Below are 12,034 nucleotides of genomic sequence, written 5' to 3' on the forward strand. Positions count from 1 at the left end.
TTTTTTAAACTCTCCTGGTCATCAGGACAGGATGGGGAGAGGTCGGATGATTTTCCTCATCCCCCGCACACCCAGGCACCCCAGAAGCTGACCCCCTTCTCTCCTGCCTGGAGATGGGGAGTGGTCCTCTCTCCCCCCCACACTTCCTGTTTGGTTTCTGGGCCGCGTTTCATGGCTCTTAAACAGAGAAGGCACAGGGGGCTCAAACATAGAATCGGGGGTCACTGCCGGGGGGAGTGTGCTAGTGGGGTGGCCGTCCACAAGCCTTGAAGCTCGGGCATTATTGAAGCCGGATAGCCCCCCCCCCCGGGCCCGCCTCCCTGGCCTGGCCTTCTGCACAAATGGATGGGGGACTGAAAATCGGGGTTCTTCGTGGACACAGCACCCCTCAGGGTCTTCCTCCCCTTTGCCCCCTTCCTCTTAACCCTCCTTGCAGCAGAGAGTTCTGCCGGGTGGGCCATAAAAAAGCAAAACAACAAAAAACACAAAACGCAAACAAACCACCTCTACATATTACGGAGAGAAACTATTTTTGTCAATTATTATTTTATAATTATGCGTGAAAGTAGAAGACTCATTAAAGGACTCCAGATGGCAGCCTGGCCCCTGCTGAGTTCCTTCTAAGCTGGCGCCCAAGGGTTCGATGGGGGGTTCTGCACAGATTTCCAAGGAAGGACCCCTTTGCATAGACACAGTCTGCTGGGTCTGGCCGTGCGCATGGTACGTGAGGCGATGTCCCCTGGCTGTCCCTGCTCAGGGTGGGCCCGGGTTTCTTCCTATGGCTGGCTGTGCCGGGTTTTGAGTCCTGGTGGGAGGCTCTGGAGGGCCAAAGCAGGACCCTGTCAGGCTGCGTGTCCCCGTGCACAGACATGCAGAGTTCCCCCATCGCTCACTCCACTTTAGAACTCCAGAGCTTTTCTTTTCCCTCCCGCCGTCATCAGTTCCAAGCTGGGGCTCCTTGGAAGTTCGCATCGGTTTGTACGTGGAGGTTTCTGGGCTACAGCGTTTCAGCCAATGTCCATCTGTACTCTGCCACCAGGGGCTTTCCAGCCACCAGCCATCCGCTAGGATTTGACTTGAGTCACCAGGCTTGGGGCTGGGACCGTAGCAAAGCGTTTGCCTTGCATGCATCCAACTCCACCCAGGAGTGACCCCTGAGCATTGCCGGGTGTGGCCCTTCAAAAAAAACAACTCTGAGTTCAATCCCCAAAACCCCATATGGTGCCCCATTCCCACCAGGGCTGGACACAGCCAGAAACCCTTAAGCACCGCCAAATGTGGCCTGAATGCGAATAAATATATATATATTATTACATTATATACAATATATTCCTTTTATTTTATAGACTTTTTATATTATAGTTCATATCATATATATTTATTATATGATTTTACATATGTAATTACATCAAATATATATATAAACTGGCTCTGGAGGATTGGGCAGTCCGGGGGTAAGGGTCTTCTGCCTGATCTAGTTCGGATGTGACCCAAAAAGAAAGTCCATGGAGAAAGAGGGTTGTTGGCCATGGGCCTCGCAGCCTCTCCGCTCTGATCCGAGTCCGGAAAAGGCCCCCGCAGTAGCCCCAGAGCCCGGGTCGGCCTCCCCTTCCGCACGGCCGAGTCCGCTAGCAGCCAGACCGGAGACGAGGCGGCGGGGGCGGGGCCGCGCGGGGTCACGTGACCGGCCCGCCGCCGTGGCTGCCCGCGCGCGCTCCACGTGTCCCTCGTCGCGCTCCGTCCGCCGCCCTTCCCCCGCCCACCGCTCCGCCCCAACGACCAAGCGCAAGATGGCGGCGCCCAGCGGACTGTGGCGAGGAGGCGCCGGCGCCGCCGCCCGGTGGGCCGCGCTGCTCCTGCTCCTGGCGGTCATGGCGCTGAGGCCGGCCCGGGCCGCGCCCGAGCCCGTGAGCGTGGCGTTCGACGTGCGGCCCGGCGGCGTCGTGCACTCCTTCTCCGAGGACGCGGGCCCGGGGGTACGTGCCGGAGGGCCGTGCGGCCGGAAGCGGGGCTCGCTCGCTGGCAGGGGCCGGTTTCGGGGAAAGGTCCGAGGTGGGGGCGACGAGGCCCCCCCCCATACCTCACGCGCGGGGGCGTGGTCTGGCTGTGGGCGGGGCTGCCTGGGTGGAGGCCCCTGATTTGTAAAGAGTTGTGGGCGGGGCTATTTGTGGCGGCTCCTGATTTGAGAAGAGAGATGGAGTGGGCGGGGCGAACGCGGGTGTGGTTTGGGAGGCGGCCCCGATTTGTAAGTAGCTCGTTGTGGGCGGGGCTATTTGGGGACGGAGCGGCTCCTGATTTGAAGAGAGGTAAGGTCGGGTGGGCGGGGCTACTTTGGAACGGCTCCTGGTTTGTAAATAAAACTGGTGCCTTGCGGATGTGGGCGGGGCTTTTGGGAGGCGGCCCCTGATTTGTAAATAGATATTTGGTGGGCGGGGCTTTTTGGGGCGGGGCGGCTTCTGATTTGCAGCGAGATAGGATGGGCGGGGCTACTTTGCAGCAGCTCCAGGTTTGTACTTAACGATTGGGTGGGCGTGGCGAATGTAGGCATGACCTTTGAAAGGAGGCCCCCAGGTTTGTAAAGAGATTGTGGGCGGGGCATTGAGTGGGAGGGGCTCCCTTGGGGCGGCTCCTGATTTGAAAAGAGAGGTAGGGTGGGCGGGTCTACTTTGGAGCGGCTCCTGATCTGTAAGTTTGGTGGGTGGGGCATGTGTGGTCGTGATGTTTGGAAGGCGGCCCCTAATTTGTAAATAGCTGTGAGTGGGCGGGGCTTTGAGTGGGGACGGCTCCTATTTTGTAAATAAGGCTGGTGGACGGGCGGATGTGGGCGTGGTTTGGGGGCGATCCTTGTTTGCTTATGGGCGGGGCTTCGAGTGGGCGGGGTCACTTTAGGGCGGCTCCTGATTTGAGGAGACATGGGGTGGGCGGGGCCACTTTGAAGCGGCTCCTGATTTGTAGATAGATATAAGGTGGGCGGGGCTAGTGTGGGCGGGGCCTCTCTGGGGCGGGGCCTCTCTGGGGCGGGGCCCAGGAGATGAGGGTTTATGACTCCAAATGCTCCTTAAATCATATTGAACTCGTAGGAAGCTGGGGAGGCCCGCTTCAAGGTGGACTCTGTGAAACTTGGGGGTCCCTATTTTTTTTTTGTTCTTCGGTTTGGGGTATATACGGTGGTGCTCAGGAGGTCACATTTCTGGAGGAGATGGAGGGAAACCATGTGGGGTGGCAAATACCTTACCCCAGTATCATCTTGAGTGCCCAGAAAGTCCCAGTGTCTGTCCTGGGTTCTCGCGGAGGAAGGGTTCCCTAGCTATTGAGGGGTGCACCTCACGGGTGAAGGTGGAGGGGAGCACCCTTTCATCTCTATACGAAGTGGGTTCTGCTGCCCATCCTACCAGAAAGGAAATGAACAGACATGGTTCTTTCCTTCCATGACACTGGGTCCCCCATTTTCCTACTGAGCTGTGACCCCAGCACTCCAGCTTGTTGGAGAAGATGAGGTTCCTCTTCTGTCACCACAGCTCCACACCGGAGCTCCTTTGTGCGGCTCACTCCTTCCTGCTTCTCAAGCCTGGAGCCACTTTCTCTATGGACAGGTTTACAGATAGGAAACGGGCCTCACTGCCTCACACAGATACCACCACCACACCGGGGGCCCAGAACGGGGAGGTGGAGAGGATATGACACCCCCCCCCCTTATCTGCTTAGGCCCCAGAAACTTCACAGGCTGTTTGCCCCGATCCAGCACCTCATGAGTGCTTAGTTTCCAGGCCAGCTGTTGGACGCTTACAGAACTCATTGCTGGGGACTGAGCCCAAAGGCTCTTCACTCCCCCAGTTCTCTAGTGCTCAGAAATAGGGTTTGTGGTGTGTGTGAGCAATAGTATAGTGGGTAAGGTGCCTTGTCTGCATCCAACCTGGGTATTGAACCTTGCAGGACTGATCCTTGAGCACAGAACCAGGAGTAAGCAAGCCTCAAGCATGGCCAGGTGGGGTCCCTTCCACAAAAAAAGAAAAGAAAAAATAGTGAGGTTTTAGTTTTGAGACTCAGGATATCATGAGACACAGTACTTTGAGTGTGTAAGAATTGCTCTACCCGGGGCCAGCGAGGTGGCGTTAGAGGTAAGGCGTCTGCCTTGCAAGCGCTAGCCAAGAAAGAACGGCCCGGTTCGATCCCCTGACGTCCCATATGGTCCCCCCAAGCCAGGGGCAATTTCTGAGCGCTTAGCCAGGAGTAACCCCAGAGCATCAAAAGGGTGTGACCCCCTCAAAAAAAAGAATTGATCTGCTTCTGGAGTCAGAGAGATAGCATGGAAGTAAGGCGTTTGCCTTGCATGCACAGGACGGTGGTTCGAATCCCAGCATCCCATATGGTCCCCCAAGCCTGCCAGGAGCGATTTTTGAGCGTAGAGCCAGGAATACCCCTGAGCGCTGCCGGGTGTGACCCAAAAACCAAAAAGAAAAAAAAAAGAATTGCTCTGCCCCACTCAGCAGTGCTCAGGGGCTGCCTACTCTTGACTCTGTGCTCAGGGGTCACTCCGGGGACTGTGCTATGGATGGGAAGGGCTTGGGGAGGCCAGAAGCACCCTGAGCCCAGGACTCTAGCCCAAGGATTTCCTCTTATCTCCCTTTTCTCTCCTTCCTTCCTCTAGAACAAATATACTTGCAAGTTTACCTACGCTTCTCAAGGCGGAACCAACGAAGTGAGTTATTTGCGGATGCCCTGCCCCCACAGATACTGGCTCTGCAGTTCAGCGATCATTCCTGGTGGGGCTCAGGCGACCCTAGGGGATGCCAAGGATGGACCCCAGGTTGGCTGGCTGCAAGGCAGACACCCACCCCACTGTGCAGTCCTCCGCCCGTACCCTCTTAAGTCCTGCACAAAGTCTTATTCCCCAGGCATTGCCTTTAAGCTACCAGGCTTGTGGCCACATTTTAGGAAGTGCCATGAGTGGGAGTGGCCCCCCAAAACTATGGCCTGCCACTAAGGTCTCCAGGGCTCTCTGCTTGTGGAAAAACGCTGGCAAATAAATCCTCAGGGATTTCAGGGTGTCTGTCCTCTGTCCCCAGAGGTGGGAGATGAGTCTGGCAACCAGTGAAGATAACCAGTACTTTACCTGCACCATCTGGAGGTGAGTGGGACACCTGGGGGGGCCCAAGACCCCAAAAAGATGTATCACTTGTACTCACCAGGGACAGGTTCTCGGAACTGGTACTCAACCCCAATTCCCCCCCCCCCCCCCCCGTTTGCTTCACCCCTACAGGCCCCAGGGTAAATCCTACCTCTACTTCACGCAATTCGAGGCTGAGGTGCAGGGCGCCAAGATCGAGTCCGCCATGGCCTATGTGAGTATCCCCGGGGGTCGGCGGGGACACCCCATGTGGACCCCAACTCTCCAGACACCGAGAGACAGATGGAGAAGGAGGAACCGGGGTTCAGAGGACAAGTCCGTGACTTGGAAATACAGGGTGTTCGAGCCAGGCTGACCCCTGAGAACTGTTGTGGGACAGGGCAGGAAGTGGGTGCCTAACACTCCCTCCTACCCACTCAGCTCCACTAGCAAAGGCAACAAAAAGTTGGGCATCAAGGTGTCCCCAACCCCCCACCAGGGATTGACATTTGCAGGCCACAGTGATCAAAAAGCGAAGAGGGCTCTCTCCTTGCAAAGAACTGATCTGGATTTGATCTCTGGCATCCCATAGGGTCCCCCAAGAACCATCAGGAGGGATTCCTGAGTACAATCCTGAGCACAGACTGCAAGAATGACTCAAAAACAAAACAAATATTTTTGGTTTTAGGCCACACCCAGCAGTCCTGCCTCAGAGCTCAGAAATTACTCCTGACAGGCTTGGGGGACCATATGGGAAGCTGGGAGTCAAACCCAAGATGGTCGCATGCAAGGCAAATGCCCTCCCCACTGTGTTATTGCTCTGGCCCTGTTGTTTGTTTTTATTTTGGGGGTCACACCCAGCAGCACTCAGTGGTTACTCTTTGCTCTGCACTCAGAAATTGCTCCTGGCAGGTTTGGGGAACCATATAGATTTCTGGAATCCAACCTGGGTTGGTCCTGGTCAGCTGCGTGCAAGGCCCTATCCTCTGTGCTTCCTGTTTTAAGTGAGGTTTTCTTGTGCTAGGAAATGATCCATCTGTCCCCCCTTTAACATGAGCTCCCCCATGGGTTTCTATCTAATGAGCCACCTCTATTCTTTTCCTTTTAGTCTAAAGCCGGCACTGAGGGCGAGAGTGACATTCCCTTAAAAAGTGAAGAGTTTGAAGTTAGCCAAACAACAGGTATGTGGGACCAGAGTGATGGCACAGTGGGGAGGACGCTTCTTCTATTCCCAGCTCCCCACAGGTTCCCTGAGCCCTGGCAGGAGTAATTCCTAAGCACAGAGCCAGGAGTCAGCCCTGAGCATCTTTGAGTGTTGCCCCCCCAAAACAAAACAAAACCTAGGAATCTGGACAGAGGGAGGTGGGTGGGACAGGGCTAAAAGCATCCCCCTCAAAAGCTAAAAGGGAACAGGGGCAGAACTCGCCACAAAATTTTAGTCCTGCAGCACAGCTGGTCTCTGTCCCCTAAGTTGCCCCTATACGGTCCAAGGGCCACCAACCATCAGCCAGCACAAGGCTGGGGCCGCATTCTAATAAAACTTTATTAGTGGGGCCGGAGTGGTGGTGCTAGAGGTAAGGTGTCTGCCTTGCCAGTGCTAGCTTAGGACGGACCGCGGTTCGATCCCCCGGCGTCCCATATGGTCCCCCAAGCCAGGAGCGACTTCTGAGCGCATAGCCAGGAGTAACCCCTGAGCGTCACCAGGTGTGCCCCAAAAACAAAAAATAGCAACAACAACAAAAAAACTTTATTTGTGAATATTCAGAATGGTGCATTTCCCACTCCTTTGCCTGTTCATAGAATGGGCCCCTGGAGATAAGCCAGGGGTTAGTTGCTTCTTGCCAACTCCGGTTAGATTTCAGGCACCACATTGGGTTCCCCCTGAGCCCTACTGGGTGGTTTCTGAGCACTGAGCCAGGAGTAGCCTTTTCATCCTGAAACCACCCCCAATAAAAGCCTTCTTTTGTTGAAATTGAAAGACAGGGTGGAAAAGGACAAGGCCCCCCCCTGCTGTCCTGATTTCCAACACTGGGAAGGAGATGGCTTCCCATGGCGTGGGGGTATGGCATGGCAGAAGCCAGCCAAGGTTCCCCTCACATGTACCTCCCAAACCCTAATGTCTGGGGTCTCCTCCTCTCAAGTATTCGGGGATAAATTGCTCCTGGGGAGTTTCTCATGTTGGACCCTGTGGCATTAGGGAGGAATCTCGGGGCTTCAATATGTCCTCTTTTGCCCCCCCACACCCCCACCCAATCCTGCCAGTCTCCAAAGTCACCTCCAAATTCATCTCTTCTCTTGCAGTGGCCCACAGGCCCGGTGCCTTCCGGGCTGAGCTATCCAAGCTGGTCATCGTGGCCCGGACATCGCACAGCGAACTGTGACCAGGACCCTGAGAAGGGAGAAGCTGGGGTCCCCAGGGTTTTGAACTGGCTGCATGGGGGTGCTGAGCCCTTCTGCCTTTGGAGCCTCAGAAACCTGCTCACACTCCTGGTGCTCCCTCTAGAAGCAGAGGACCAAGCGGGGGGTATATGGGCGGGAGAGCCGGGGTCCCCTTTTGTGGGGGTGTCTGGCAGGCCCCCCCATCTCTTTTCAGATAAACCGGGAAGAAGTGAATTTATTCTCGTGCTGAGATGAAGGCAGGAAAGCCACCAGTGGGCTGGGAGCAGGGCTAGAGGCCCTCACATCCCTTACGTTTTTCCCTTATGTGGAAGTGAGGGGAAATGGGATGGGATGACCATTGTAGCTTTCTGGCAGGTGCCAGAGCGAGGGGCGCCCCCCAGGCCGTGGGTCTGTGAATGACCCAAGAACTGGCCTGTGGGGTGTCCTGGGCTGAGGGCACAGGTCCAGTCATGGCCAGCAGGGGGCACTCCAAAACCCCTCTGTTGTGCTGAGGTGTTTGGTTTTCATTGTAAATCAGGGTCTCAAATTCAATTTACCTGGGGGCCAAAGGAGGCAAAGTCGGGGTGAGGCAGGGCCGCATAAGTGATTTCGCTTACCAAATATTCGCAATAAAAAATCGCATTAGTAAGAAAAAAATCGCAAAAAATCACATTAAACATTTGCATACCCCAATGGAACTGCTTGGGGTATGCGAATGTTTAATGTGATTTTTTTCTTACTTAAGCGATTTTTATTGCTATTCGGTAAGCGAATAATCGCGAATACTGCGATATTTGAAGGCTGGCCCGCAGGCCACGAGTTTGAGACCCCTGTTGTAAATATTTGTGGGAAGGGAAATCCCCAAAATAGCATTCAGGGGAGGCTTTGGCAATATTCAGCCAACAAAGTGCAAGCCAAGAAAGTGCAAGGATGGGGAGTGGGTGATCGAGCCCAACAGTGATTTGGGGGTTGCCCAGATAACCTCAGCAGTCCTTGGGACACCACATACAGCTGGGGATCAAGCCTGGGTCAGATGCATGTCAGGTCAGGCACATTCTGTGTTTGCTTCTTGGGATGTTTTGGGGCCTAACCCAACAGTGCTCAGGGCTGACTCCTGCCAGTGCTCGGAGGACCCTATCCCCATGCTAGGTCTTTGGAGCTGAGGACGTGCAGACTCAACTCTTGTTGAGGGGATGATCCCAGCTCCCTACCACACCCCAACTGTAGTCTGTGGTCTTGGGGTGTTTCCAGGTACCCCTCAGCTTGTATGAGCCCAGGGGGAGTGTTGGGGTAAAGAGCTGTGACTGATGGGGGCCGAAGGGTTAGCATGGAGGCAGGGTGTTTGCCTTGCATGCAGGACGGTGGTTCGAATGTTGACATCTCATCTGGTCCCCCGAGCCTGCCAGGAACGATTTCTGAGCACAGAGCCAGGAGTAACCCCTGAGCACTGCCGGGTGTGACCAAAAAAAAACAAAACAAAAACCCAAACAAAAACTGACAGATTCTCGGCAGAGAAGCTCCCCCAGATATGGCTCACAGACTTCTAGAAACTCGCACGTTACCCGCATCCATTTATTCAGGGGAAGCCAGGGCTGAAACTATTCAGGACCCCCAACCCTGCTGAGACTTGAGCCCCAGCTCAACCCAAGTGAGGGGCACAGAGGTAGATTTTTGGGCAAAAGCCTTTGGCTTTTTAGCAGGTGCTAAGTCCCAGAAAGGTCTTCCTGTTTCTCGGGGTGGGGGGCCTTCACACAGCCTCCGTCACATCTGATCACCTCCCTGAGGGCCTCCAGCCTCTGCCTTGAGAAAACCTAATTCCTGGACAAAAACCCTTTTCCTTTGTTTCCACATGGGGACTCGGGAAAGCTGGAGGCTTCTTGGGGGCTTAGCCGATGACCTCCACAGTCCTCTCCTGACCAGTCCAGGTTGCCCTGTCTACCAAGGTCTCCTGTGGTTCAGGTGACTTTCCTACTTTGCTCACCCTCCAACCCAGAGATTCCCCATTTTTTGTCTACTCAAGTTGCAGGGCCACAGGATCCCCCCAGGCCAGTTCCCAATGCCCTTGAAGCATTTTCTCCCCCCTGTCCTAGAGATCAGAAGTGTGAGATTGAGCCATGGGCTGTGCCCATTCCCCCCTGCCTGAACCCCTTTTCACAGGCTGCAGTCAGGCCAGATACCTGGGGTTGGGGATGGGGAATCACATGTCAGTAGCGCCACTTCTTGGGCTAATCTGAGAAATGCAGCACCTGGGGGCCGGGCGGTGGCGCTAAAGGTAAGGTGCCTGCCTTGCCTGCGCTAGCCTTGGACGGACCGCGGTTCGATCCCCCGGTGTCCCATATGGTCCCCCAAGCCAGGAGCAACTTCTGAGCACATAGCCAGGAGTAACCCCTGAGCATTACCGGGTGTGGCCCAAAAATTAAAAAAAAAAAAAAAAAAAAAAAAAAAAAAAGAAATGCAGCACCTGCTGGAGGCAGACCCCATTCTACGAGTCTTGTTGGCTGGCCACAGGGAATGTGTTAACAGTGGACCTTGGGGTCCACTGCAAAACCTGGACCCTGAACCCTAGTAGTTCTGGGTCCCCTCAGCTGTGCCAGGGGACCAGCCTGGGACCCCTGAGTCAGACTTGCTTCTTGTCTTGCATCATCTCCCTGGCCCCAATTATTTTTTGGGGGGTGAGGTTTGGGCCACATTCAGCAGTGCTCAAGAGGTTACTCCTGACTGCACTCAAGAACCACACCTGGCGGTGTGTGGGATGCCGGAGATCAAACCCTGGATCAGCCACGTGCAAGGCAAGCGCCCTCCAGCTCCCCCCATTTTCATTTGGCTTATATTTGCTACTTGTGGGGGCCACTGTGGTCAATCCTGGCAGTGCTGGGGTACCCTGAGAGGCCGGGCATTGCACAATGGACCTCACACCTGCTGTGCCTGGGCCTCACACCCTTGGAACCTTGTCCCCAGACACCCCCCCCACACAATTTTTATTCTGATTGCAAAGATAAAGGACACAGCACCGCAAATTCCCCCTCTTATTCCAGCCCCATGGCGGGTCTGGCCGAAAAGTCCCCTTACCACCCCAATAAAGCTCCTTTGGAGGGCCAGCAGAGGAACTGAGAAGAGAGGGCACCCCTGGAACACCCTCCTGGATCCCCATATTCCTGCTGAGTCCAGTGCCAGGGAGAGGATTGAAAGGGTGCAAACGGGGTCCGGGTAGCAGAGGGGCAGCAGGCAGTGTTTCTGGGGTGCATAGAGCTAGAGGTCCGCTCTCCAGGATGGGAGGCGCAACCTCTCCAAAGGGCGCAAAGGCACGTGCGCAAAAAGTCTCCAGCATCCTCGGGGTGGCTTTGGGGGCGAGGGTCCCCGCTCACAAGCTGCCTTCGTCCAGCATCCGCGTGAGCCCGTCGCAGAGGCGCCGCAGGTGGCCCAGGTAGGGCTCGGCCGGGCTGTACAGGGCGCAGAGGAAGTCGCCGTCGGCCAAGCGGCCGCACACCCGTTGGATACGCCCGTGGGACTTGGCCGACAGGTGCGGCCCGGCGGCCTGGTGCAGCAGCTCCGCGCACTCCTGCACCCCCGAGGCCAGTACCCGCCGGTCGAAGGTGAAGGCCACCTGCTGGAAGCTCACGGCTGTCATGGCCAGGCGGCGTGCCCGGGCCTGGAAGACGCGCAGGGTCTCCAGCTCGGCCGCACCCAGCTGGCCGGCGCGCAGCAGCAGCGCCAGCTTCAGCGCCACCTTCACCAGGTCCTTGAGCAGCCTCTGCGCGTCCTTGCGGCTGTGGGTGAACTCCTTGGTGGCCCGGTACAGCTCGTCCAGCACCTCGCTGCTCGCCTGGTCCAGGAGCGCCGTGGCCAGCCCCTTGGAGGCCAGCTTGCCGAGCACCTTCTTCTGCGCCTCCAGGGCCAGGCTCTTGGTGCTGAATGTGTCCATGGGCCCTGCGTGGGGTTGGGAGAGAAAAAAAAAAAAAAAACACAACCTGTGAGCACAGAGGGAAGGGGAAGCAGACGGCTCGGCCCCAACTGCACCCCAAAGTCCTGAGTTTTCAGGGAGGCCCAAGAGGGACACCCCCAACCTGAAGGACCTGTTGGAGTTGCCAGGCCCAGGTTCTATCCCCAGTATGCCATACATGGTGTATTCCCCAAGTCCTCCAGGAGTGATTGCTGAGTGCAGGAACACTGCTGGTGTGACCCCAAAATAGGAACAGACTTTCAGGATAGAGAGGGCTGGAGAGCGCACCAAAGGTTTGACTCATTAAAAAATAAATCAGGGGGCGGTGAGGCAAGCACTAGCCAAGGAAGGACCTCGATTCGATTCCCCGGCGTCCCATACGGTCCCCCCAAGCCAGGGGCAATTTCTGAGCGCTTAGCCAGGAGTAAGCCCCGAGCATCAAACGAGTGTGTCCCAAAAATAAATAAATAAATCAGGGAGACAGGAGCAGTGGTGCAAGCAGTAGGGCCTTTGCCTTGCACACGGTGACCTAGGATGGACCTGGGTTCAATCCCCGGTGTCCCATATGGTCCCCCAAGTCAGGGGCAATTTCTGAGCGCAGAGCCAGG

The 12,034-nt window shown here is 55.9% G+C and overlaps 2 protein-coding genes across 2 annotated transcripts; one reads left to right on the forward strand and one right to left on the reverse strand.

Moving 5' to 3' along the window:
* Positions 1-1,768: 1,768 nt before the first annotated feature.
* MYDGF (myeloid derived growth factor) lies at positions 1,769-7,588 on the forward strand. Its single transcript, XM_049789046.1, has 6 exons — positions 1,769-1,976; positions 4,649-4,699; positions 5,067-5,128; positions 5,261-5,342; positions 6,216-6,288; positions 7,409-7,588. Exons 1-6 carry the CDS (start codon positions 1,791-1,793, stop codon positions 7,486-7,488), a joined length of 534 nt encoding a protein of 177 aa, XP_049645003.1. The 5' UTR covers positions 1,769-1,790; the 3' UTR covers positions 7,489-7,588.
* A 3,061-nt stretch (positions 7,589-10,649) lies between these two features.
* TNFAIP8L1 (TNF alpha induced protein 8 like 1) lies at positions 10,650-11,408 on the reverse strand. Its single transcript, XM_049789286.1, has one exon. The coding sequence runs from the start codon at positions 11,406-11,408 to the stop codon at positions 10,848-10,850; it is 561 nt and encodes a 186-aa protein (XP_049645243.1). The 3' UTR covers positions 10,650-10,847.
* Between the last annotated feature and the right edge of the window lie 626 nt (positions 11,409-12,034).

The sequence above is a fragment of the Suncus etruscus genome, chromosome 15 (assembly GCF_024139225.1).
Source record: "Suncus etruscus isolate mSunEtr1 chromosome 15, mSunEtr1.pri.cur, whole genome shotgun sequence".
NCBI lineage: Eukaryota > Metazoa > Chordata > Mammalia > Eulipotyphla > Soricidae > Suncus > Suncus etruscus.

Bases quoted from the DNA above. Each gene is read 5' to 3' on its own strand.
- MYDGF (XM_049789046.1), top strand. From the start codon at position 1,791: ATGGCGGCGCCCAGCGGACTGTGGCGAGGAGGCGCCGGCGCCGCCGCC. The intron at 1,977-4,648 runs GTACGTGCCGGA...TCCTTCCTCTAG, and splicing joins CCGAGGACGCGGGCCCGGGG to AACAAATATACTTGCAAGTT. The intron at 5,343-6,215 runs GTGAGTATCCCC...TTTTCCTTTTAG, and splicing joins TCGAGTCCGCCATGGCCTAT to TCTAAAGCCGGCACTGAGGG.
- TNFAIP8L1 (XM_049789286.1), bottom strand. From the start codon at position 11,408: ATGGACACATTCAGCACCAAGAGCCTGGCCCTGGAGGCGCAGAAGAAG.